General features: G+C 45.9%; 1 protein-coding gene across 18 annotated transcripts in view; it reads right to left on the bottom strand.

The window, feature by feature from the left end:
• Nucleotides 1-1,253: 1,253 nt before the first annotated feature.
• The window catches only part of tenm2a (teneurin transmembrane protein 2a), a 248,142-nt gene continuing 223,666 nt past the window's right edge, over nucleotides 1,254-25,729 (bottom strand). For all 18 annotated transcript variants that reach the window (XM_074648059.1, XM_074648056.1, XM_074648053.1 and 15 more), the window contains 23 exons: nucleotides 22,643-22,789; nucleotides 21,845-22,055; nucleotides 21,065-21,184; nucleotides 19,377-19,638; nucleotides 18,822-19,089; nucleotides 17,009-17,152; nucleotides 15,908-16,157; nucleotides 15,532-15,552; nucleotides 15,193-15,422; nucleotides 13,211-13,365; nucleotides 12,808-12,909; nucleotides 12,339-12,512; nucleotides 11,409-12,046; nucleotides 10,958-11,133; nucleotides 8,594-8,829; nucleotides 8,203-8,499; nucleotides 7,391-7,948; nucleotides 7,011-7,280; nucleotides 6,513-6,923; nucleotides 6,290-6,400; nucleotides 4,982-5,249; nucleotides 4,524-4,654; nucleotides 1,254-3,635 (listed from right to left, as the gene is read on the bottom strand). In XM_074648059.1, coding sequence (XP_074504160.1) covers nucleotides 2,898-3,635; nucleotides 4,524-4,654; nucleotides 4,982-5,249; nucleotides 6,290-6,400; nucleotides 6,513-6,923; nucleotides 7,011-7,280; nucleotides 7,391-7,948; nucleotides 8,203-8,499; nucleotides 8,594-8,829; nucleotides 10,958-11,133; nucleotides 11,409-12,046; nucleotides 12,339-12,512; nucleotides 12,808-12,909; nucleotides 13,211-13,365; nucleotides 15,193-15,422; nucleotides 15,532-15,552; nucleotides 15,908-16,157; nucleotides 17,009-17,152; nucleotides 18,822-19,089; nucleotides 19,377-19,638; nucleotides 21,065-21,184; nucleotides 21,845-22,055; nucleotides 22,643-22,789 — 5,918 coding nt within the window. In that variant the 3' untranslated portion in view covers nucleotides 1,254-2,897. The remainder of the gene's footprint in view (nucleotides 3,636-4,523; nucleotides 4,655-4,981; nucleotides 5,250-6,289; nucleotides 6,401-6,512; nucleotides 6,924-7,010; nucleotides 7,281-7,390; nucleotides 7,949-8,202; nucleotides 8,500-8,593; nucleotides 8,830-10,957; nucleotides 11,134-11,408; nucleotides 12,047-12,338; nucleotides 12,513-12,807; nucleotides 12,910-13,210; nucleotides 13,366-15,192; nucleotides 15,423-15,531; nucleotides 15,553-15,907; nucleotides 16,158-17,008; nucleotides 17,153-18,821; nucleotides 19,090-19,376; nucleotides 19,639-21,064; nucleotides 21,185-21,844; nucleotides 22,056-22,642; nucleotides 22,790-25,729) is intronic.

Below are 25,729 nucleotides of genomic sequence, written 5' to 3' on the forward strand. Positions count from 1 at the left end.
ACATTTTTTGTAGCCTTCTCCCACACCTGTGTCTCGACACGATAGGCTTCATTTTGACTCGTCGCAGTAGGAAAAGCACAGGTGTAAATAATACAAATTAATGATAGCTGATGGCTGTTTCCATTTTTAGCAGCTTTAATCTCAGATTCCTGGTATCATGCGTGCTGGCTCACTGTGACTCTCACCGGTACACTTGAATATAAACTGAGCCGTCGTCGGTGTTATTAGTAACACTATGACGAGTCCAAATATCTGCAGTGAGAAAAGGCCTATCATGTCTCTCTGAGCTCTGCTGGCAGCTCCTTCAATCTCACCACTTGCTCTTTGCTCTGATGTGCCCCGTCAGCTGTGAGACCTTATATAGACAGTCACAGGTGTGTGTGTGTGTGTGTGTGTGTCTTTCATAATCATGGCCAATCAACTGAATTTACAACAGGTGGACTCTGATCAAGATGTAGAGACATATCAAAGGTGATCAGGAGAAATGGGAGGCACCTGGGTTCAATTTCAAGTGTCAGAGCAAAGTGTCTGAAAGGTGATTTAATACATTTGCAAACAAATCATTATGGGGTATTGAGTATAGATTAATGAGTGGGAAAATGTATTTAAATGATTTTCGCACAAGGCTGCAACATAACAAAATGTGAAAAAAGGTGAAAGGGTCTGAATACTTTGTGAATGCACCGTGGTCATGTGGTCCATTGTTATTATAAAATATTGATTATAGACACTTTAACACTGCTGAAAGGGGATGAGTAGAGTAAAATTTACCAGGACAAAAACATTTATCGGTAAGCACTTAACGGAGTTAACAGGCGTAATTGTAATGGCTACTTAAATGGCATCAGAATCGATGAACAGTCAGTGTAAGAAAGACTGGCCCCGATGTATGTGTATTTAGAAATGAAAGCAGAGAAGAACAAGAGAGGTAATTGTGTGTGTTTGTTTACTGGCATGCCATTGAGACATCAGTGTCATTTATGTATACATCTGTTTCAGACAGGAATATATGGAGCAAAACGGAGCTATTCAGTGATGCTGATGCACAATTAACAAAGAATGAAAGAAAGCTGCTTGTTTGAATCAACGGAGCTTCTTCCAGTACACCAACAACACTCCAAAGATTGCTTTGGAATGCAGCGAATGTTAATGTACGCCATTCAAGTCTGGTGGAAGTGTAGAAAAGAACATCAATCGTCTGCAAACACAAAAAAAAAGCGAGATGAAAGTGAACTACACGCTGCTCAGTTGAAGTAAACAATTATGTTTTATTGATAAGGTTCTCAGAAGAGTCTCGTTTCAGTGAATGTATAAGAATCATCCTTTTGATAATACTGATTTGGTACATTATGACATCCAGCACGAGTCTCTTCACAGTGAGAGGGATCCATTACTGCTACTGCTGTTGGGATTTAGGACAGAAATATCTCTGCTTCCAGACAAAAAAGAAAACAGTCAAAAACAACAAACTGGGGGTTGATATTGTAGATATGGAATATTAGAGTGCCACAAAACTCTAGAGTAGTAAGACCAGCTAAAGATTTTGCACATTACAAGCCACTTCCTCTTAGAAATATAAAACTCGATATTCTGGACAATATTCTACTGTGCTGCATAAAGGTAGGTCTATACACTGTACATCGAAATATAGCTCGAAAAAACAGATTTCACAGTTTTAAAGACTTTATTTAAAGTATAAACCGCTTTTTTTTTCTTTTTTAAAACACTTTATTACATAAATTATTCTTTTTGAGAGTGACTATTATTTGCTCTGGCAGCAAACTGAAATTAATACAAAAAAACAAAATGAACATTTCTTACATATTTTACAAAAGAAAATAAACTCATCCATTACTGTTCATTTGGAACTGGTGACTCATTCATGATTGTCATATAGTACTAAGAATAAATAAATAAAAAAAGAATAAAATAAATACTAACTTAGCATGTTTTTTTCCGGACTCTGTGAGTGGTGTGTTTTTGATCGTTCTGTACAGAAGTGCCTTGGTGAAAGTCTCACAATTCTACCGCGACTGAAACGTACAAAACTACGGCATCTACAATATACGCAACATCCTGAAATTTAGTGTAGTCGGACACATATGTAGTAATATGATTCTTCACCCCATTTCAAAATAAACAATGCTGTGTGATACCACTGTCCACAAATATAGCCATCACTTTTTTTAACTTTGTTTTTTTAAAAAGTTTATCTTCCAGTCCGGCTCGGATTGGTTCGAGGATGCCGTTAGCTTGTGTGTGTTGCTTGGTTTGGAGAGGACTGGTCCGTGGTGGACGATGGGAGGCCTGAGACAGGGAGACGACTCCTAGTATTGGACGACCTTTAACATTGCCTTGTCTGTCGCCGTTTGTGACGTCCTCCGTTGACGTGGCGTCGTAGCGGCTGCGCCTCTGGAGTGGCTTTTGTCTCCACTTTGGTCCCTTCAGTGTCTATCAGAGACAGAAAAGCCGTCACCGCAGAAGCCAGCGCGGTACGACTCCACCGTTGTGTTCGGTAGCTGTCGTGGCCGCTCTCAGTGTGACCCAAAAAATATGGGCGAAAATATCACTATCTTTTTTAAAAAGGGGAATCTTCTTATTCGTTAAGCAATTGTTCTCAAAGTTCTTCAGTGCTTTTTCAGTTGTTCAAAGTTTTTTTTCCAAAAAAGAAAAACAAAACGACTAAATTTTTTTGCCTGTGGCAGTAAAATGAACGATAATGTTTTTCTGATAAGTCATTCTTTTCAAAAGTCCCTGCAGCGTTCCGTGAGTAACCCCCGTGTGTTGGTTAATTCTCCGTTGGGTTTTGAGAGGAGGAGGGTTCGAGGAGGCTGGGTAGGAGAAAGGATCTAGAGAAGTGAGAGTGCGGACAGAGAGGGAAGAGTTCAGGTGGGCTGTTACCTCTTGCCCATCTCGTTCTGTCTGAGGAACTGGATGTTGTTGCTGCTGTCAGCCAGTTCTGGGTACTGCTCCACGGGCAGTACGTAGTAGCCGTCGTAGCCTTGTACTCGGCCCGTCGTTAGCAGCTGCTGTCTCTCCCCCTCCGTCCAGAGGCGACTGCCTCCCTTCCCGTCCCTGGCCCTCTGCTGCTCCTTCGCCCAGGCCCCGGCCAGCGCTCTCTGCCTGGCCAGCTCCAACAGTCTTACCTTCTCTTCATCCACCACGTCCACGGCGAGCCCGTACCGAACGCTCAGCACTAGCGACGGCACCGCGAACTCCACGGTCACTCCTCTCCTCGAGCGCCCGCTCACCGTCACGTTGATGCCGCTCTCCAGTGACTTGCGCCCGTTGGTGAGCCCCAGGGCCAACAGGTCGCTGTCAGCAGAGCCGACCTTCACGAAGTAGTGGCAGTCCTTCCCGTCCTGGGTGTAGTGGGTGCCCTCGAGGTACTGGGCGCCGTTGAGCACCAGAGCCACTTTGCGGCTGTCGTCGCTGGCCAGAGCCGACACGCCGGCCACCACTCGGCCTTCCTTCAGCGCCAGCATCACTCCTCGGCCTATTATGGGGGTGCTAGTGCCGAACCAGTGGCCGGGCTTGTCCCTGCGTCTTCGCCGCTCCTTGTTGAGGCGACGGCCCTCCAGGGCCATGAAGGCCTGATTGTGACGCTCGGCTGCCTGCTGCACGCCAGTGATGAGCTGCAGGAGACAGAAGAAAGCTTTGTCACTGTGTTGACAGTTACATATTAACACTAGGGCTGTCAAAGTTAACGCAATGATTACGCATTAATGCAAATTCGTTTTAACGTCACTAATTTCTTTAATGCATTAATGCAATTTGATCTTTCAGAAGTTGTAGCGGGCTCAGTGTTAAAGCTAGAGTGAAGATAGTGGCATCATATGAAACTAAAAAACATAATGAATCCACTGGTACCACGGGGTGTCATAAGAACTCGTCAAGAAGGAGGCTAAATAACGCTCCAAACTTACACAAATGTTGGAGAGGAAAAACTGGCATGGCCATTTTCAAAGGGGTCCCTTGACCTCTGACCTCAAGATATGTGAAAGTAAATGGGTTCTATGGGTACCCACGAGTCTCCCCTTTACAGACATGCCCACTTTATGATAATCACATGCAGTTTGGGGCAAGTCATAGTCAGGTCAGCACACTGACACACTGACAGCTGTTGTTGCCTGTTGGGCTGCAGTTTGCCATGTTATGATTTGAGTATATGTTTTATGCTAAATGTATTCCCTGTGAGGGTTTCTGGACTATATTTGTCATTGTTTTGTGTTGTTAATTGATTTACAATAATAAATATATATATACATTTGCATAAAGCAGCATATTTGTCCACTCCCATGTTGATAAGAGTATTAAATACTTGACAAATCTCCCTTTAAGGTACATTTTGTACAGATAAGAAATGTGTGATTAATTCGAAATTAAATATTTGAATTGATTGACAGCCCTAATTAACACACAACTGACTGCAACTGGTAAATATTGCTGTGAACGATGACTGCAATCTGCATTAACATGAAGAGCTGAATCCCTATCATGAGGTTAATACTGGCGCTCCGTACCTGTCCGTTCTCACAGTGCTGCGTGGCCTGCAGCTCGTACGGCGGCTCCACAAAGTAGAGCGAGTGTCGAGGGAACCCCGGGATTATGTTACTGAGCTGGAAGCCAAACATCACTAGCCAGCTCTTCACATCTACAGCAGACAGGAGGGAAATTAATTAGCCAAATGACTCAGTTAAACACGGCAGCAAATGAATCATTTCTTTCTTATCATAAAAAGTGGAAGTGTGTTCGCTTGTGTGACACATCTGTTGTTATGCAAAGCTATCAGCCACGGTGCCATCTGCACTATATTTTCTACTTTCAGTAGTAACAATAAATTTCTTCTGCACAGTAGAGATATCAAGAGACAACGGACGGCTTTGAATAAAATTCTACTTACAGAGTAAAAATACGGCTAAATTATGTAGAACTATTCATACAACAGAATTCGACACATTAATGCGTATTAATCCTCTACCTGTGACATAGTTTTTGACATCCAGCATGTCACTGAGGGGGTTGTTGTTCTTGAACATGTACAGATTGAACGGAGAGGGATCCTTCCCTATCTTGGGCCAGATGCTGTAGTCGGGCGACGTCCAGCGTCCGGCCAGGACGTCGTAGTCCCGCTGGGTGAAGTGGACAAGCTTGGTCAAGGGGTCGTAGAGGCCGCCGTGGAAACCGACCACCAGCTGGAACTCTGGGTTGGAGTCCAGGTAGACTTCTCCGTAGGCCGTGTACTGCACCTGGATGACATGATGAGGCAGAGTTGATTTACTTAAAGCTGTGTTCAAACCAAGAGCGAGGCGAATTTTTACTTTACTTGCGTGACTCAGACCGGCAATATCATTTTATCATCATTTTTGATGGGGCTCGTCTCCGTATCTATGGAGACGAGCCCCTTCTCCTCTCAACAACTTCTCTTTCCACCATCTACCGTGGAAGAAATAACCACTGTTGCTGCTTTGTACATGTTGTGGAAGTCCCAGATATGTCGGAAAACCAAACGCCGTCGTGTCTTGGTTCATAACATTACCCGGCGGCGAGCTGTATTCACTGTATCTAGTAAGCCACACGTCGCTACAGCAGTATGAACCCAAAATAAACAGATGTTGTGCCGTGATTCAATTGCAATAAACGGATCAAAAGGATGCCGAAATAATAAGCAAATAATGCCGATTTGTAAAAAGTCTGAATTCATGCTTTGTCAGGTCTGTCCGCAAGATGACAAGCAAACAACTTTTAAATTGCTTGTTTTCTGAATGGAGTTCGGATCGATCAGTGCCAGGCTGTGCAGCTGCTCCATCAACACTCAACGTTATTTAGGCATAAATACGGCAGCAACGTTGCTGTTTATACCATAGACTGTCTGTGGTTTATACACATACATTTATACACAGAGTTTCGTCTAGTCTCTGTATAAATATGGGGTACTATCGTAGATCTGGGTGCCCACAGATGGCTACAATATTTTTTTCCCCCATTTCTGATTAAACAACATCAGGACGTCAGTGACGACAGGAGGAGGATCTCAACACTGATAGGCTTTCGCGACACAGCGTCACGTCAATTTCTTGCTCGAGTTGAAATATTTCAACTCCAACGAATACGCAAATGACGAAAATGTTGTGTGTTCGTGTCGCATCATTCGCACCATTCACGTCACCCGGCACAAATTTGTGACTATTCGCGCCTTTTTTCCATATGCAGATTTGTTTTTACTACAATTTTCGTAGCAGTAATTGATTGCAAATAAAGTGTGATTCAAAGTTTCTTTGTGTTTTACCTGTTTGATCATTTGTCCGTTGCTGCTGAAGACAGCCAGCGGTGTGCCGGTGTTGTCAGAAGCGATGTAGTACTCCTCCCCACTGCTCACCTCCATGGCGAACAAATGGCCCTGATCATGAGACAGACAGACAGTACATTCATATTCTGCTTTAGGATAAGGATGTATATTTATCAATGTTATTGAACTATAAGGATGTACATCTACGTACGCCCACGCCTACCTGCAGGTCATAGTAGAGCGACGAGATTTCCGAGCTGGAGTGGTTGAAGATGTGCGTGACCCTTGTCGGGTGGTTGAGGTCGGCGTAGAAGAACTGCAGGTGCTGCCCCACGCTGTTCCTCGTGGACACCCTGCGGCCCAGCCCGTCGTAGTGGTACACGACGCTCCAGCCGCCGGGGCCTCGGTTGTAGGCCCTCAGCAGCTGACCTTTGGAGTTGTAGTCGAAGACATCTGAGCCGCGCTGGCTGAGGTAGCCGTCCTCGTCCAGGCGGTACTGGACGTCTCCCAGGCGCGTGATGCGGTCTCTGAGGTCGTAGCGGAGCGGCAAGATGCGGGCGCTGTTGCCGGGGTTCAGCAGGTGGAGGTTGCCGTTCAGGTCGTAGCTGTAGCGCCAGGTGGACCAGTCGTTCACCTGGATGAAACGAGGGAGTTTGTTAATGTGATTCTATTAAGTCTATCAAGTGTTGTAAAAGATAAGACAGTATTATAGAATATTCACCTTGACGCCGCTGAGCTGGCCGTCTCCGTCATAATCATAGCGGTACTGGGTGGTGTTGGCGTAGGGCCCGATTTTGAGCTCTCTCTTCACCACCCGCCCCATGCTGTCGTACTGCACCGTCATCCAGTACATGAGCGACCGGAAGATCTCGTACTGGACCTCCTTGATGCGACCGTGGGTGTCGAAATGCTTGCTCAGCGTCATAACGGCGGTGGTGATGATCTGATTAATGTCGTAGTAAATGACCCCGAACTTTCCAAAGTGCTCCACCTGTCGATAGAAAGGTTTAGAGAGAAGGTGAATCCTCTGGCAGCCAGAGAACGTACAATCACAGACAAAGTTAAATCCTTGATCGTAGACCAGAGGGGAAATATGCGCACCTTTCCGGAGATCTCGTCGTATCGGTAGAGGTCGACGGGCAGCGGCGTCTCACTGATGACCGGCTTCATGCTGGCGATGCGGAAGCTGTTGTCGTGGTAGGTGTAGTCGAACCTGGCGTTGACCATCCCCTCCTCGCTGAAGCGGTAGATCTGCTTGTCGATGAGCGGCCCCATTTTGCGATAGCGAATGGTGCAGGAGAAGCCCCCGCTCTGCAGGTTGACCATCTTCAGCACGCCGGCAGTCTCGTCGTAGCCGAAGGTGACGGCTGTGCTGTCGTACACGATCTCCGCCAGCTTCGCCAGCTTGCCGTACTTGTAGAGGACGCGGCGGCCGGTGCCCAGGTAGTGCGTGGCCTGGGGCCTGCCGTCCTCGCTGAAGTCGTGGATGATGGAGGCGTTGCTCTCCGGCGGGTTGTAGGTGTTGCGGATGTAGCCGACCGACACGTGCGTGAACATGGTGTGGCGGGCCACGCTGGGCATGGTGACGGCCGTGACCCGACCCGAGGCGTCGAACTCGAAGATGTACTGTCTCTGGCTCTGCAGCAGCAGCACCATGGACTGCAAAGCAGAGAGAGAGAGAGAGGCGGAATCCGGATTAATATAATAGCATTATCAATGGATGACTTGCCTCCTGTGAAATAGCACCAGCAGTAATTTGCTCTCAGCTGACAAATTTGAATCTTCATAACCATGAAAATGATGTATTACTTCACTCAATTCTGCAATCCAAATTGCTATTCGTTCCTGCAATTGCCTTTCCTTGGGTGAGATTTTGACGGCTAGATGACAATGTTAAAGATAAATGAGCTTACTTTGTCAAGGTAGCTGTAGCTCCACACCTTCCCGTCCACGAAGGAGCGAGACAGGATGCGTCCCTGGGGGTCAAACTCCGTCCTCTCGCTCATGCTCCCCCTCTGCAGCCCGACCAGCTGTCCGGTGGTAGAATACGACACGTTGACCACCGCCAGGCTGCTGCTGGGCAACCACATGGCTGGCCGGCCCTGAGCGTCGTACATGATGCGCAGCGTGAACTTCCGGTGGTCGTCGTAAATCTTCTCTGTGCGTGTGTTGCGGTCAAAGTCGATGGAGAGGAGATTGCGGCCGTGAGCCTAAAGAAAAAGGGGAAAAACGAGAGTTTAATTCTAGGAAATGTTTTTAAACGAGGCCGTCACTGATTTATAATAAAAAAAAAAAAAAACTCACTCTGAGCTTCCTCCCGAACACGGTGACCTTGCCCTTGGTCTGCTCCTTGCGCAGACGCCATTCGATGGAGTTGAGGCCGTTGTCCGTGGGCAGGGTGATGTTCCTGCGACCGATCGTAGGGCTGACGGAGCCCGCCAGGATGTGGGGCTCCGTGTGGAAGCTGATGCCCATACCGTTGGCGTACATCACTCTCAGGGTGCCGTTATTGCACAGCTGGTAGCTGTTCCTCACCTGGTCTGTAGGGGGAGACAGACAGACAGGTAGAAGGTCAACAAGGGGACCAGATGACTGCTATACTTTGCCTCAGTGCTCATCATGATCATGATATATTTATATTTATAAGTATATGCTGGTAATATATCCCACTTTAAAGGTATTTTTGTATGCATTTCATTACATTAGGCCTACATATGACATACATTTCCACAGTTTGTACATACATTTGGTTACTAAACACTTTTTATGTAGCTATTGATACAAATCAAATTGTATACAAATATAATATTGCATATATAAATATATAAAACCAACTTAAAATGGTATCTGTTGGCCTACAGATTAAATTGGATAATGAGAAGGAATACCCAGGCAAGGCATTTCAGAGCTGTTTTCTCAGCGCTAGCTATGTGTTACCACGGAGACACAGTTACGCAGGTGTTTAGGGGTGTGGCTGTACGCAATAAGAAGTAAGGGTACTCGTGGGCAAAAATCAGAAGTGCCAGTACTCAGTACTGGTGAGTACCGGCCCATTTCAGGCTCTGCTTTGTCTACTTTGCCTAGAAAAGCAGTTATTGTTACAAGGAAATTACATTAAAATAGGTTTTAATGTATAACATCTGTGTGTGTATCTGACCTTCTGCCTGAAAAAATGAAGTTTAATAGAAAAAGAAAAGTCCAGGCTCATGTCAGTGAGAACCAGATCATGTTCATGAAATATTTATGGACCGGATTCCTCTTCATACAAACTCTAAAATATTCTGAATGGGCTAATCTGACTCTCTCTACAATCTCCCAATCTCTCCAGTTTAATGACTCACTCTCAAACACAAGAATGGAAACAGATAAACCCATGACTAATGCAGAGGCAAAAAATTCTCCCTCAGATGTCTGAAAACAGGCGTCCCGATCACAATGACGTGATTGGAAGTAAGATAAAATTGTTTTCGGCTCAGAAATATCTGGCAGATGCAGAGGGAGGGTGAGCTTTTTTTTATTTATTTTTTTTATATTTCATTTACAAAAGGTTAGGGGATCAGATGGTGTCTCCCTTTGAAGCCCCGCCATAAATGACAGTAATCCATAAGGCCAATTTGTAATAAAGCTCCAGGCACATTTTAACAATGCCTCAAACAGACAAGTGAAGCTTTTTCCATTGACTTGGCAGCAACAGCCTTTAGATAAATCTCCTCTGCTCTCTCTGTCTGAACGACCTCGTAATAAAACCGAAGCGAGGGAGAGGGAAGGAGGGAGAGAGAGAGAGAGAGAGCGGAATGAGAGCTTGAGGGCCAACGAGAATTCACTGTGGAGGAGTTAATGAAGAGAGTGAGAGAGAGCGGAAAGAGAGGGAGACGGTTAAGTGAGTATGTCAGCAGAGAGCCGTGCTGAAACCCACACAGTGCGGCGGAAACCTTAAATGACTTACAGCTCTATGAAACAACTCTCCCCTTTTCCTCCCGCAGCGCAGGTGGATCACTGAATACATCTACAACTTATTCTCTCTGAGGCCTTCAAGAACCGCCGTCTGCATTCATACCTCTGTCACGCCACTGGTCAAGGAGAGGGTATTCTCCTTCTTCTTCTCTTTCCTCTCTAAACAGACCAAATAAGCTCAGGGATCATGGGAGCTGGTCGAGAGCTCTATTTGTATGTCGGTGCGTCAGTGTGAGGAGAAGGCTTGAGGGATGAAGGAGGATTCACTCTGCATGAGTTAATGAATTTTTTGCTGTGATGATATTCAAAAGCGGGATGATCCCAGCTGGGATTAACAACTATATATATTGGTGATTTTACTCCATGAGAGGGAGCGAGAGATGTGGGAAGGGAAGGGAAATAATTTCCTGGAGCATGCACATAACTGAGTGAAAATTACAAGACTTTCAATTAGAGTCGGCAGGCCCGGCGCATATTCGCCATCACAGAGGGCGGCTGTGTTTTTGAATACTAAGATTAAGCAGTTTTAGAGACGATAACATAAAAAAAACAGACCCCACTTTCACTTCATCTGCTACTCTATAATTAAATCAACAGCATTTTGATTTATACTGCCCTTCGTGCCACTTCCTCGGCACTCTCACAAGCATTTAAAAATTCATGACCGGCTCATTTTCCGGCCGCCGCGTCCTGTACGGTATGTGCTGTCCCTACCTTGCACGACGGTGTACGAGGCCTCGACGGAGGACAGGTTGGTGATGACGGTGACGTCGTCGTCCCTGCTGGAGCTCTCGATGTCGATGTTGATGGAGCGCTCGATCTCGCGGTGGAGGCTCGTCACCATGCCTGTCGGGTACGTGACGTTGGTCAGGCGGCCCTCGCTGTCGTACCTGGGAGACAGGAGATTGCAGTGTATAGGTGATTGAAGGGAAGGACGCACACACTCAGTTACACGCACACACTTCCAGAGAGCAACAAAGCAAGTCATCTGTGAGAAGCTGGCTGTGGTTATAAGAGTGAACACTGGGGGGCAGCAGCACACTGTGTGAAGTGTCAGATGATTATTGGGGAATGCAACATGATGGAACATAAAACCTGTTCAAGCTCATTCATTTTGTATTCCAGATAGGTGGAAATATACAAACACACTATGACAAACACTCACTGGTAAAACGTGGTCCATCCCGTCTCATCAGCTTTGGTAGCCAGGAGGCCTGTGTTGGCGCTGTAGCCCATCAGAGCCACCTCCTGGCCAACGGCTGACACGCTCCGCAGCCCTCCGGTGGGGTCCAGTCCCAGGGTGATCACTTGATTCTCGGGCAGCAGCACCAGTCTGAGCAGGCCGGCCCCTCCTCCCTGACCCTGGCCGTCCCTCCTCACCTTCACCGTGTTGTTGCAGTTATCCACCAGCATGGCCAGCTCTCCGTCGGGACCGTAGGTGAAGTTGTAAAGCGGCTCCCCGGTCACCAGGCTGACCGTCTGGATGTGAAGCCCCTCCCCGTTGAAGACGTAGAGCTCCTGCTCCCTCGGCGAGGCGACCTCGTACTGCGCGGACCCTCCGTACCCGACGCTCGACACGGCGGGGCCGGGCCGGTTGGCTCGCACGGCTCTGATGCGTATGTTGTTGAGGTCGGCGATGAAGAGCGTCCCGTCGGGCGACACGGCCAGAGAAGTGGGGGAGTTCAAGCCGGCGTCGGGGGCGTAGCCGTCATCGCCGTAGAAGCAGTTGCAGTTGACGTCGTTCTTGCAGTCGCAGTCGGAGGCGACGCCGGCCAGGAGGGAGATTTCTCCATTAGTGCTCACCTAAAGAAAAACACACACACAGAAAATGGAAAAGGAGAGCCGGTTAATGATGAGATTGAGTTCCCCAATGAAAGAGAATGTATCACCAATCAAAACAGAGGGGGAAAAAAACATTAAAGTGCCCGAATCTGAAAGTAGCGCCTGTAGATCTGAAAACAATCTGAGAATATCTTAAAAAGCACCCACACAGCCCGACCAGCTGTGCTGTCAGTTTTGCTCGCCAACAAGTTTAGACAAACGAGTTCATTCAAAAAACAACCACAACTGTGTGCAGCACTTCTTCATCTCGTACCTGTCTGACTCGGTTGATCTTTTTCTCATCTGTCTCGGCGATGTAGAGGACGCCGGTGTGGGACAGGGCGATGGCGGTGGCGCTCTCCAGGGCCGCGTGTATAGCCAGCTTACTGAGGCTGTAGTCGATACCGGGCACCTGGCAATGCATGGGCCGACCTGCGATGATGCTCACCTGTAGGCGACAAACAGAGACCGGTCATGCAATGGTAATAACTCCACAAACATTGGAGATGTTAGCTCTTGAAACAGCGCAGATGAAACTTTCCCTAATAAAGTGAGATTCCAGGAAGTAGAATCTTCCAAGAGCTAATTAATCAGTAATGTTGCCACCACTGGAAAACTTAGAAAACTGTGTTAGCATATGAACTTTTCCTGCTAAATTGGCTTGAGAAAGCCTAATTGGGACTAAATCCTGTCAAAGCCACACTAAGGGTTTTGCAGGGGTGATCCAGCGTAGTGGTACAGACCTGGTGGTTCTCAGTGATGCGTAGGATGACATTGTTTTCCAGGACATAGAGGGAGTTGTCCATGGGGTTCACCGCTAAGTCCGTGGGCCACTCGAGACGCACCTAGTAGGCAGAAACAAAAGTTGTACGTGAGATAATATCTACACTGAGGGAGGCGTTTTGAAAGGATGCCAAGGTTCAGACAAGTCTCCTCTTCATTTTTATAAGTGACTGCGGCCCTCCTCACTCTCTTTTGATCCATCCATTTATGCACGGACTCTTTAATCCCTCCCTAAATCAGTCACTGCCTGACCCGCCGGCTGGCTCGTGTCCACACGATCGCCATAGCTCAGCACTCGCGGGGGCCGTCAGATCATCATCTATCACACCGTCACCTCTCGCTTCCCCTTCCTAACCGTCGTACCTGGCTGACGTCCATGCTGGAGTCGCAGCTCAGCGGCCGCACGGCGGTCAGATCGTTGGCCCCCAGCAGAGTGGAGATGATGCCGTTCTGGTCCACCTTCCGGATCATGGTGGCGTCCACGAAGTACATCAGCCCGTTTTTATCCACTGCGATACCTGTCAAAAGCAGAGACGAACACGGTGAGTGACGACCCATAACTCAAAGCCGCGGCGCGACCCGTGGACACTTTAAGTCAATTAAACTTCACTCTTTCCGCCGGCTGAAAACGGATAGCAGCCCTGACAGCCGAATTGCTCAATGCTTCATCGAACGAGAGGGAACAAAGTGATGGAAGGGGCACTGAACTGTTAGATAAGTGTTAGTTTTTGGGATGAGTCATCGGGATGCGGAGCTGAGCTCATGCTCCTCCCAGAGGGCGACTGTAGACTGCAAGCAAATTCTTTAGAAAGGCAAGTGATCTGTTGCACTCTACTTCCTTCCACAGTTTCCCCTCACTGCTTCTTTTTTTTTGTTGCCCACCCCACCTTTCTGCTTTTCATTTGTTTCTAGCGTTTACCAGTGGTGCTGTGTCAGCCTCGTCGGTCTAACAGGCAGCAGGCATTCAGACAGGTGTGTTTGTTCGAGGCAACTGTGCCCCGAAATAACTTCTAGACGCACCGAGACACACAACAACAGATGGAGGATACAGCGAAGGGCAGCACAGTGTAAATGAGAGAGAGAGAGAGAGAGACGGAGAAGGAAGAGGCAGAGTGGGCAAGCTGATGTGTGCTGGCTGACTTTGCCACTGACAGCGAATCAGTGGCTCATTGTCTTCTCCTATCTCTCCCATCGTCTCTCACAAACACACACACACACACACACACACATACTGTATATATACACTGATATCCGCAGTCCCACATGTACACACATTTGTGTGTCACAGGCAGGAAATGTGACAGCGTGACATCCTTGACAGTTTGGTGTCACAATGTTCTAAGATCCAATGATCCACAAAAATATAATTCCATTAACAAGTTTAACCTGGTTTATAACCTCCTTCTGTGTCTGTCCTGCTTTAGTGGAGTCACGAGACAGACGGGCGCACTGTGAAAACAAATTATATTCTCATCAAGGGAAATTTAAGGTTGCCTCAATCTATATGTCTTGAAAATCACGAAGGCGTTTATTTAATAGCTGTTTTCATTCATCACTTAAACATGACAATCTAAAGAATCCACTTAAAGTGGCAGTAGGCAGAATATTTTTGGCATCGCTGTACAAAATGTCCATAATAATAACCTTTCAGCATATTGTAATTCAAGTGTTCTGAGAGAAAAGTAGACTTCTGCACCTTCTCATGGCTCTGTTTTCAGGCTTTAAAAAATCTTTAAATTGGCTGTTCATTCAATAGAGGTAAACGGTCGATCAAACGGTCAAACTAGGCAGGTTGTTTTCTTGCATCTTGCAGATGCCATTAGGAGCACCGGAGGACACCGGAGGACACCGGAGGACACAGAGGCACATGATTTTTTTCCGATTACCTGTCTCATGCACTATTGCCAGGATATAGTGACCGCTTTATAAAAATAACTTTTTTTAAAAATCATATTTGCTCCAACTTGCCTACTTCAGCTTTAAATGCAAATTATGATTCTGTAATCATGACTAAATATATATGTTATTATTGGCTGAACTGGCCTTATTGCACCTCCCTAGGACTGAAACTAATGATTAGTTTCAGTAGAAATTAAGTCTAATAAATTTACACAATTTCGCACAGCCCAAGGTGTCATCTCTAAATGTCTTGTTAAGTCCAAACAACAGTACTAAACCAATTCAATTTATAATGATATAAAACAGAAGAAAAGCAGCTCACACTTTAGAAGCAGGAAACAGAGAAAGACAACATTTTTGTTTGATAATTGACTTAATTATTAGAGATTATTCAACCATCAACATAATTAGTGATTCATTTTCTAGACTTTTTGCCAGTGGCTCACCTTTGGGACTCATAAGTGTAGCTTCAGTGGCTTTGCCGCCATCGCCGCAGCGCTCATCGAAGGGCAGGCACTGCTCCCCAGTCCCAGCCACTACCTCGGCGTTGTCCGACAGCAGGCGGCCTCCCGTTAACGAGTGGACGCGGTAGATTCTGCGGGAGTTGGTGTCTGAGATGAACAAAGCCCCGGATACTGGATCCACCGCCAGGAAGTACTTATGGGTTGGGTTGTTACTGAGGTGAAAGAAGACGGCATTATTATTTCAGTAAATAGTTTGATTTTATATATTTGCTACTGGAATGTGCAGAATAAACTTTGAATTTATCGTCCTAAGGATCTTACCTGTGTCTGAAATCTTTGTTCCTTCGAGGGAGAGGGTGAGAAAAAAGCACAACAAAACAAATGTTAATTCACACGGTCGGCGGAGAGCAACCTACAGAGAGCAACACAAAGCTGGCTGTGGTGTGAACAGCAAAATGGAACCATGGTTAAAAACACCCTGGAGAAAAGGTATCTAGTGCAGTGTATAATCCTGTCGTCCTCACCTAATTTTTTCTGTTTCAAGGAACAATGCAATCCTACATGTTCAATGTACTGAAAACAACCTGCCATCCTACTTTAATCTAACCAGCCCTTCGTGTCTCCATCAGTATTCTTCCTGCAACATTAAAAAAAGCCTCTAAATCCCAATCGGCTTTCTAATTGATTATTCTTTTACCTTAATTCCAGGATGCCAGTCGTGTTCATCGATGGGTAGACCCTGCGCACAAAGTTGAGATCCCCGACGTAGAGGCTGCCATCGATGCCCATCGCCAAGGCGACCGGTGCCAGCAGCTTGTTGCCGTCTGCCAGGCCGTTACAGCTGGGGCAGGATATACTGCGCCTCCGCCCGTTTCCCATGACGCTGGTGATTACTGGCGGCTGCTCCGTCACAAAGATGTTCTCACCGCTTCCCTTGTGGAGGATGCCTGGACAGGAGAGAAAACATAAGTAGATTAGGATCGTTGGTCACGTTCTGAGTTGCAATAGAAGCTGTATCTCATATCTCAACAACAATTACACAGAGTCAGTGTAGCTCACGAGCAGCTTATATTAGTGACATTTTATTATTTTGGCATAACTTAAACTTCTGACGACCAAAGTACAACAGTATAGCGTTGCATGATTCTCATTACTCTGCTGTACAGCAGGCTAACATCAGGTGATGAGGACAAGGGAGGCGTGATGCATTCCCCCACCTCTAAAAATACCTCTATACACCACTGGTTCTCCAGTTGTGTCCATTCCATTAGTACACTGATTATCACAGCAGGAGAACATCGGTGCACCAGCCCATTTATATTTCCATGCGTGTGCAGACAATGGTATAGTAGATGATGAAACAAGTATTACTCCCCCTCACCCACCGCCACAGAGATCCAGAATCAGTTTCTCGAAAACGTATCTCTACCCCACCACCCCCCAACCCCGTGCCTCTGCTCTGGTAGCTGCTGCTGATTGGTCGGTGCACATGTTTACTCAGTAGTGCTGGCGTTAGAGGATGAGGGAGTCAAACTAGGTGAGACAACACAAGCTCTTCCTGTGAAAATCCTCACTGACAGGTAAAAAGAGGCGCCTGGCAAATTCCACGTGAACCGCAGGAAGCACAGTGTGATCTACCTCCTCCCCAAGACAATAGTAAGTTTTGTGAGATTCACCGTACTGTAAACCTGCTACACATGGGGGACTGGCTAAATATAAACAAGAAGGAGAATTGTGAAAAAAGGGAAAAGTTTGTGTTCATATGTGAGGGAATATACAGACGCATGTGTGTACGTACCACTGCGTGTGTTTAGTATATGATGCTTGTCGAGTGACCAGCCGCCCAGACTGGTGGGATCCAGCTCGTAGCCTTGCAGAATCGCTGTCCTCTTCTCCCAGAGGATGAGACTGGCACAGGACTCGTACTCGTAGCCCACTGACACTACATACAGGAGAGGGAGGAGGCGAGAGAAATAGAGGAAAAAAACACGGAGAGGTGATGAGAAAAAAAATCAGAGAATACATAAACATGAAAGAAACAACGGAGGAAGCGAGGCGAAACTTCATCAGAGCGTTACCTCCCTAGTTCATTTATGTTGTGAAACGTGTGATACACTGAGAAGCTAGTTAGCACCTGTACCAAAAACCTGCACTCGCACCCTAACACGCTGCTAAATCAATTAAAAACCTTGTTAATTGGAGAGATTGCCCGGCGGGCCTTTAAACCTTCAGGCCACGGCCGTTGCCACGGTGAAAGCTCTGCTGCCCCAATCGTGTGCGTGTGCTGACAGAGTCTCGGCTGATTTGGCTAAATGTACAAATACGGGAAATGAGTTAAGACGAGTGTATTCATGTGCATGCATGTTGTTGTGTTCCAACTTGCTGAAAGGAAAAGTGTGTTAACACGTCAAATCCCACTTGAGTCGCAGTGAGAGTGCTGCTGCCAGCACCTTTTCAGCTCCACTGCAAACAATAAGGTAGTATACCTGCGTCTGTATCCACGCTTAAAGCGAAACGTAACTTAATCGTAAACCATGTTTATGCTTTATAATATCTTTGAGAAATGTCAAATTACAGTTCCTCTCAGGACCTTTGAGTGAATGTCATTTCCCAAGCCATCATGATTTTAGTCCACACTGACGCCCCAGATGTCCACTGCATCTGCGGCCTGACAGCAGTGTTTGGCTGACAGCATCTGTGAGCGACTGTGACAGCAGAATGTAATAGCACTGAGGCTCCCCTGGACTCCTGCTTGCTGCTCCAGTAGCTAACTGCTAACTCACCCTGATGGCTAATAACCCTTCACCACAGTTACGGCTGGCTGACTGAACCACACGCGGCTTCAATGAAAAATAGACGTATGAAAAAAAAAAAAAAAAAGCACTTAACTGTGGCTATACTGCAGTAGTGGATGGAGGCTGGGTTTCTGGTGTATTATCTCTCCTTCAGGCTCCCCAATTAGCACTCTCTCCCTCTGTCATAGCCAGAGCTGCCTTACTGGTAAAGTTTCTACTCCACTGGGAAAAAAAGCCCCCAACCCCCAACACAACTTCTCCTCCATCCAGTCTTAATTTTGGCAGTTATTTAGATTTAGTCTCAGTCTTAAAATGAAAATGTTTATTAGTTTTAGTCACAGTTTAGTCATTTTTATCCTTCATAGTTTTAGTCCAGTTTTAGTCACCAAAAAGTAATTTGATTTTAGTCAAAATGTTTTCTCTCTTAATTTTGTCAGCTATTTTTTTTTTTCATCATTTCATTTTAGTCAAAGTTAATTCACATACAATTTGATCTTATCATTATCTGATGAAAAATACAGGTTGATTGATTAAGAATGCAGCTTTCCAGTACTTAGAGTCCTCCTGACTGAGCTCATTAGTGATGCGTGGTTCAGCCGCACCCACCGGTCCGTTATGAGAACCAATCCGCCCACCCAACATGTACAAATATGCGTTACTCAACCACCCGAACCCGCAAACCGCCAACTTTATGAATTATAGTAGCACAGTCTCGTCATCGTCTCGTCTTAGTCATGGAAAAAAAGGTCGTTGACAAACATATTTCGACATAGTTTTCGTTAATGAACACTGCCTCCATCCATCCCTTCCACTCACCAACAGCTTGAGAAAGCCCGTAGACCCTCTGCCCGTATGCATCCGTCTTATCCCAGATGTAGGTGTAGGCCAGGTTGGGTGAGGCGTGGAACCACTTCTGGAAGAGGTGGCCCTCCACCGCTACCATCAGGTGAACCTTCAGCAGGCCCATGGACACCACGGCTGGGGTCATGGTCACCTTGAGCAGCGAGCGGTAGCCCTGCGTCCTGGAGCTTAGGTAGCACAGCTTCAGGCTCGAGCCGGGCACCTCGATCTGCTCATGCAGCACCTGGAAGACAAAAGAGAGGAGATGACAGGAGAGAGGGATTAGGGGGGATTAGAGAGAGAGGGAGTAATGGGGGTCACGCTTCCACTGACGGCTGAAGGACAAAAAAGGGAAAAAAACAATGGAAGAAATAAAGAAATAAGAGAAAGAGGGAACAAATGTGTGGGGGAAAGCTATGGAAGCGAAAGGAGAAAGAGAGCTACAGGACACAGGCATACAGGAGAGTGGGGGAGAGAGCGAGGGAACCAGAAGGGAGATTAGCCGGCTGCCAGAGGTCAGTGGTACTGCACCTGTGTCTCCGGTATGATGGGTTTCTCCCCTGGCTTGGAGCTGAAGAAGGAGGAGAGAGGGGATGCAATCACAAGAGGGTCAGGCCTGACGAAGCCGCTCAGGTCACAGCCCGGGATCGTGTTCTCTTCTGTCTTAAGCACCAGAGTGTCCATAGCATAAAACTGGCTCCAGGGCAGCCACACGGTGCGCTCCTGGCTCAGGAAGGGGGCACGCTCGAACCGCAGAGTCATTGATGCCCCACCGTTAGCTATCAGGTCAAACCTGGGGAGGTTTGCAAGAAGAGGATGGGCATGAGGTACAGATGGGGACGTGCTGTGGTGGACGAGCATTTGGACTCATATACTGTCCAATATAATATTTACTCCACAGCTTTAATTCATCAACAAAAAAACGCCTGGAATAGATGTTTTCAAAATTATTGCATTATGGTACGACAAACTTTAACACCTAGACAGGCTGTCTAGAACACAGTTAAAGGTCTGGAATATAAATAGCACAATGTTAGAACACTGCTCTCAGTGAGGAAGTGATTTTATTAGATGTGCTTTAACCTTTTGTCACCAAATTATGATTAACAGCTGTGGGCTAATGATTAGTAGAGAAACAGGTCATATGCGCGTTTGCCATGGCAAACGGCCAGAGCTTTGTACGTGTCTGGAACTGCTGCGGTCAAGAGCCTCTAACAACTGGAAGAAAATAGCACTCATCAAAACTAAACAAGGTCAGACGGGGACATCAGAACATGTTCATTCAAGTCACAAGTCCGTGAAACTGGTGAGTTACTGCCCCTGCAATGCAAGGTTAATTAAATGTTACTAGAAGTTCAGATGTTTCGGTGTCAGCTCGGCCTAACTGGGAGGAAACGCTGCAAAGAAAAGCATTGATAAGAGGAGGAGACGGGTGCTTAAAGAACCTGAGACAGGGAACACAGAAACTGCACATTTAATGAGTGGAGGTCAGTCTGAAGAACCAATGAATCAAATTTTGAACATGTAACGGATGTCAGCAAGACTTAAATTCAATATAACTTGTAGGGGGAAGAACAGAAAAGTCAAATTAAAGCAGCCTAAAACTCCCCGGAAACTGGGATTCCTGCAGGAGAAAAATGGAAAGACATGTCAGGTGAGTTAACCAAATGTGTCCGGAAGTTGTCTATTAAAGCAAAGGATTGTGGTACTTAAAAATCCAATTTCAAGGTTGTTTTTCAATTTTTTTTGCTTTAAAAGTTTCTTAGACAGCCTTATCACCTGGTTTCACATACTGTTTATAACTTCTATTGTTGTAAAATTCCCGAGCTGACATGAAACCTCATCAATTATGAAAACAAGTCTTATTAACAAGTCTTATTTCTAAACATTTTACTGGTACATTATATTGTATTACATAGCGTTTCATATTTTCTTACACATTTTTTCCCCCATTTGTTTTCATTTAATTTTTATGTTCTTGTTGTTCTTGTAAATACATTTCCTCTGCTCTTATTCCAAATCTCCTTTCTTTGCTGTATCTAATTATCTGTGGCTGCAACAGCCCTGTTTCCTCATGGGATCATTATAGTTTTCTAAATCTAATCCAATCTAATCTAATCTAATCTAATTTGATTTAATCTAATCTAATCTAATCTAATAATACAGCCTATGTGGTGAGGTAGTTTCAGCAAGGAGTGCTGGGGAGCTGTTGTACATACATTCCATCCTGCCGTGTCAGCGTGTAGCCGTAGTGGGGATAGTTGACAAAAGACACGTTCACCCCCACCAGAGGGGTTCCATCTGTAGTCAACACCTGACCCCGGATTAGAGATGCCAAACTGGAAGAGGACAGAAGAGAGAGAGTGAGAGAGCGATAGTCAATCTATCAAGCCAATCTTCCCAACCATCAATCATCTGATTTGATTAATCTCACCATCCTTCAATCACCCAATTTGCCCATTCGTTCATTGCTCTGGTCTTCCACCACTCATTAATTAGAAACAATCAGCCAACCCCGCCATCTAGATTAGCTCACGTCAATCACCTAAACAAACCATGACAATGTGGATGGATACGTGCGTATGTTTGTGTATGAGTGTGTGTGTGAGTGGCTGCACTTTAGATAGAATAACATTTAAACATACAGCATCGCTTTGATGAGCTATCTCCTTTGAAACATCTGATGCCGGCGTGTGTAAATGTATGCAGACAAGAATCAGCACCATGGACAGTGCTTCACAGCTCCACCAAATCTACGGGGAATCTTGGCTCGGTCTGCTTCGTAAGGGATTTGTTAAGGTCTCGGCTGGCTCTGTGGACCATTCTGAAGTCTATTTGATATTTGTGTCATCGGATCTGAAGTTAATGCTATTTTTCATGGCACACATTTATTCCCATGAATAAATGTTAGACCTTCTAAGAGCATCAAAGCGGCGATATGCTCTAACATGCAGTCTCTTTGTAGCCTGTGTGTGTTGTGTGTGTTTCCCCCGCCATACCTCGAGTTGAACGGGTTTTCCCCGGGGAGGATGTGAGTGCTGTCCCGGCCCACGAGCATCTTGACGCGATCGTAGAAGGAGCGGACGCGGGGCTGGTGTGTCGGGCTCTGCTGGATGACCAGGAGAGGGTCACGGGAGCCCCGACACAGCGGGCTGTTCTGACAGGGACTCTGGATGCAGCAGTCTGGGTCCATGCAGTCTGTTAGTCCATCTGAGAGACAGAGAAAGAGCAATGATGAGGTGGTGGTGTAAGCAAGGAATGCAAAAAAAATAAGTTACCCCTACTTCTTCCGTTCTTGATTTAATATTTAGATTCTTTCACAGGGGAAAAAGTTTAATTTTGGCATTCATAGTGAGGACTCCTCTCACGAGACATCTATCTTATTTCTAGTTCTTGTTTTAAAGCTGTGGTAGGCAACTTTGAAACCAGCGAGAGTAAGCTAGATTTTGAAAGTATCCAACCGAAGAAATCCCAGCCCGTCCCTTCAGGCCAATCATTTCATTCGCTCCGAATGAAAAGATTAGACGGGCTTATTACAGAAGAACGACAGCCAGATACCGATTTTTTTTCATTTTTCTGGTCAGAACATTTGATTTATTGATTGCTGTCGGGATGTAAAGAGAATTTCAACAAATATGACCAAGATTGCTTTTAAAATAAATTGCCTACCCTCATTATTTTTCTCCATCATGCATCCTTTCACAAGCATTTTTTTTTTACAAGAGGCATCCTTAAGTGAGGACTGCACTTAACAGTTCCACCACAAATTTTCTCCTGCTCCCCCCCCCTAAATTCACCTCCTTCGTTGTCCTTGTTGTCGGCGCAGGAGGTCTCCATGGCAACACTGCAGCCGGGGCCCCTCCAGCCTGTCTGGCATTCGCAGTGCCAGCTCTGCTGTCCCATGGTGCACTGGCCGTTCCCGTTACACAAGTTAGGACAGCCGTCTGCGAGGAGAGGACAGGAGGAGAGAGGGGGGAGGGAGGGGTGACGGGAGAGAAGCAGGGTGATGCTTGTTTGTTTTATCATCGATGATACACAGATGAACCCCGCACATTCTTACACACACGCACACACGCTCAGATGGTTATAGATAGACCAATGATTTCTCACTCAATTTAATAACCACGTGGTAGCATACCGTAAGTATCGATTTTTCAAGAATCAATTTAATTCAGCATGTCAATTTCCATGCCCGCCTTCCCATCCGTATGTCTCTACACCTTTGGGATGGCTGGTAACGTGTGTGTATGTGTGGACACATCTCTTGATTCACTTACTTGATAGAGCCCCACCCGATCATCACACTCTCTCTCTCGCAGTCTCTCTCTCTCTCTTACTTATGATTCAGTGTAGGTAATGGGATTCTGATGGCCCGAGAGTAATGCTTTCTCATGAGAGAATGGGATTATGTTCGATGGGAGTGTGTGTGTGCATGTGCGTGTGTATCTGTGCGGTGGCAGTCTATGAGCTAATAAACCTTCACTTTAGTTTATGCAAAAAGCTCTACCAGTATCTGAGGCCCTGCAGCCAAGAAAGTTCTGTAACTAGCATAGCAAGGCCACCCTCAACTCCAGAGCGAGGAAAAGCAGACATTTTAAGGGCGTCTGGCTGAGGAAATTTTGCAATTATGGAGGGCAGTACCATCTTGTCAAAGTCATATCTCGTCACTTTTGGTTGGTTGTAATGGTAAAGAAAATTTAAAGGCATAGTTTGACATTTTGGGAAATGCGCTAATCCACTTTTTTGGACACAGTTAGATGACATGAACTTAGAATAAAGATTGGACACAGCTGGCTCTGTCTGAAGGTCACAAAATCCACCTACCAACACCTATGAAGCTCACTAATTAACCGAACCATATCTTGTCTGTTTAATATGTACAAACATGTGTGTGAAAACTTTGATTTTGTGGTCTCACAGGGGGTTATGTGCAGGACTATTTCTTGGCTGGGAGCAGTGACCTTCGGGAGTGTTGTTGTCACAGCAGAGACTACAGGAAGTTATTGTGCCTGGCTAAGAAAATGTCCCGCACATAACCTAACCTCCTGTAAGACCACACCTTTAAGGTATCGACCGAAATAACCCAGTACCAAGTGGTATTAAACTTCTCCAGTCAAACAATACCTGCAATCGATCCTTTTTGTGCCCAGATCCAGAAAAAAATGACTATTTGTGTGGTTTTGCTCGCAGCCAATCACTGAAAGCGTTCTTCGATTTAATGCGGCGTGTAATTGGCGCACTACTGCAGCAGCTACAGCCCGTACAGCCGGGATTGCCTGCCTGCACACGGCTCTGAACACGGAGATGTCTGTGCCGGCAGCTAGCAGTGGGACATACCCACAGCTTCCATTCACATGATGGGTATCGAATGAAGTACTCTATTGGTATTGTTATCACTTTAAGGGCATAGGTACCAAGCCCCAACGACAACTTGTCATTTTTACTCTTCGGACAGGGCCAGGCTGTTTACCACTGTTTCCAGCCTTTATTCTAAGTTAAGCTCTGCTAACTGGCTGCTGGCTCCAGCATCCTACTGAAAGGAAAGGACAGATGTGACAGTGGTATCAATCTTTTCATGTAACTCTTGGCAAGAAAGCAAAAACACTATTTCTTTACTCCTATATTACAATAAGTCTTCTAAATTGGTTCCGAATAAGAACGTCCACTAAATGCCAAGAGATAAATAATATTTTTTTTCTGAAAGCTCACTGTAATATTTCTATATTTCATTTGATAGTTTCCATCCCACGCTGAGACAACGTTGCCCATCAATGTCTTTTTTTTTCTTTTTCAAAAAGCCCTTTAACTCCTGGCCTGTCTCACCATTTCCCCATATCACTCTAAATCACACCTTTCTAGCTCGAACACAAGTCTGTGTGTCCGCCACATTATAATCTATGAGGGAGAGAGCGGGACAAAAAAAGGCACGATGACACACAATGACAATGTTTTCTCCAGCAGCACAAAGAGCCTCAAACAAACTTGTCACAGTGATTTCCTCTTCAATAAATGAGGGAGCAGGATGCGACACTCTTAAGTCTACCCACGGGATATGGAGGCAAAGACAGGGTTGACTGGTAAAACAATACGTGCATGCACGCAAAGGCACTTACTCAAACACACACACACACCCAGCAAGACGCACCCTAGAGATATTACCTGCCATTTCCCACTCAGAGGTAGTGTGTCGACACAGAGTGAGGAAGGACAAAATAACCCGGTGAGAGATTATGAATATGAAATGCTTTTCATTGAGTCCTGCTCGATAGATTAATGAACATATTTTCACTCAAGTTGCACTGTAGGATTTTGCCCTCTAACAAATCGCCGCATCAATAAAGCCATGCATTATGAATACAAATAGTGCAATCTAAACCGTGGCAGCAGCTAAATTAACAGGCATTTCACCGCGATTGGCTTTTTATCATATGTCTCAACACCAGGCGATGAGGGAAAGTCAACAGAGGACTTTGAGAAAGACAGTGCGCTGTCTTGTTTGAACTGCTAAGAAGAGGGAGGGGGGCGGGGGGGATTCACCACGTTTTTCAGCTCAACAAGCGGAATCAAATCAAAGGTTTTTATCTTTAATTATTACCATTTTCTGCATCAGGGGACTGCTCATAACGCTGTATTAACAGGCAGGCTGGAATAGATTGTCCCCAAGTATTGAGCTCGGGGAACAAAGGCAGTTAGCAGTGATTGCCTGTTAAATGGAGTTGCCATTTAAAGCAGCCAAATACTTATGAAGCACCCGGACAGGACGATCCATAGCGGGCATTGATCGGCTTGCCTGGGCAGGCCGACACGAGACTCCTCTCTCTTTAATGCCAGGGCCCAGTCGATACCCCCCTCATACTAACTAGAATAAAGTGGGATTTCAGAAA

Source organism: Sebastes fasciatus, chromosome 10, assembly GCF_043250625.1.
Source record: "Sebastes fasciatus isolate fSebFas1 chromosome 10, fSebFas1.pri, whole genome shotgun sequence".
NCBI classification, from domain to species: domain Eukaryota; kingdom Metazoa; phylum Chordata; class Actinopteri; order Perciformes; family Sebastidae; genus Sebastes; species Sebastes fasciatus.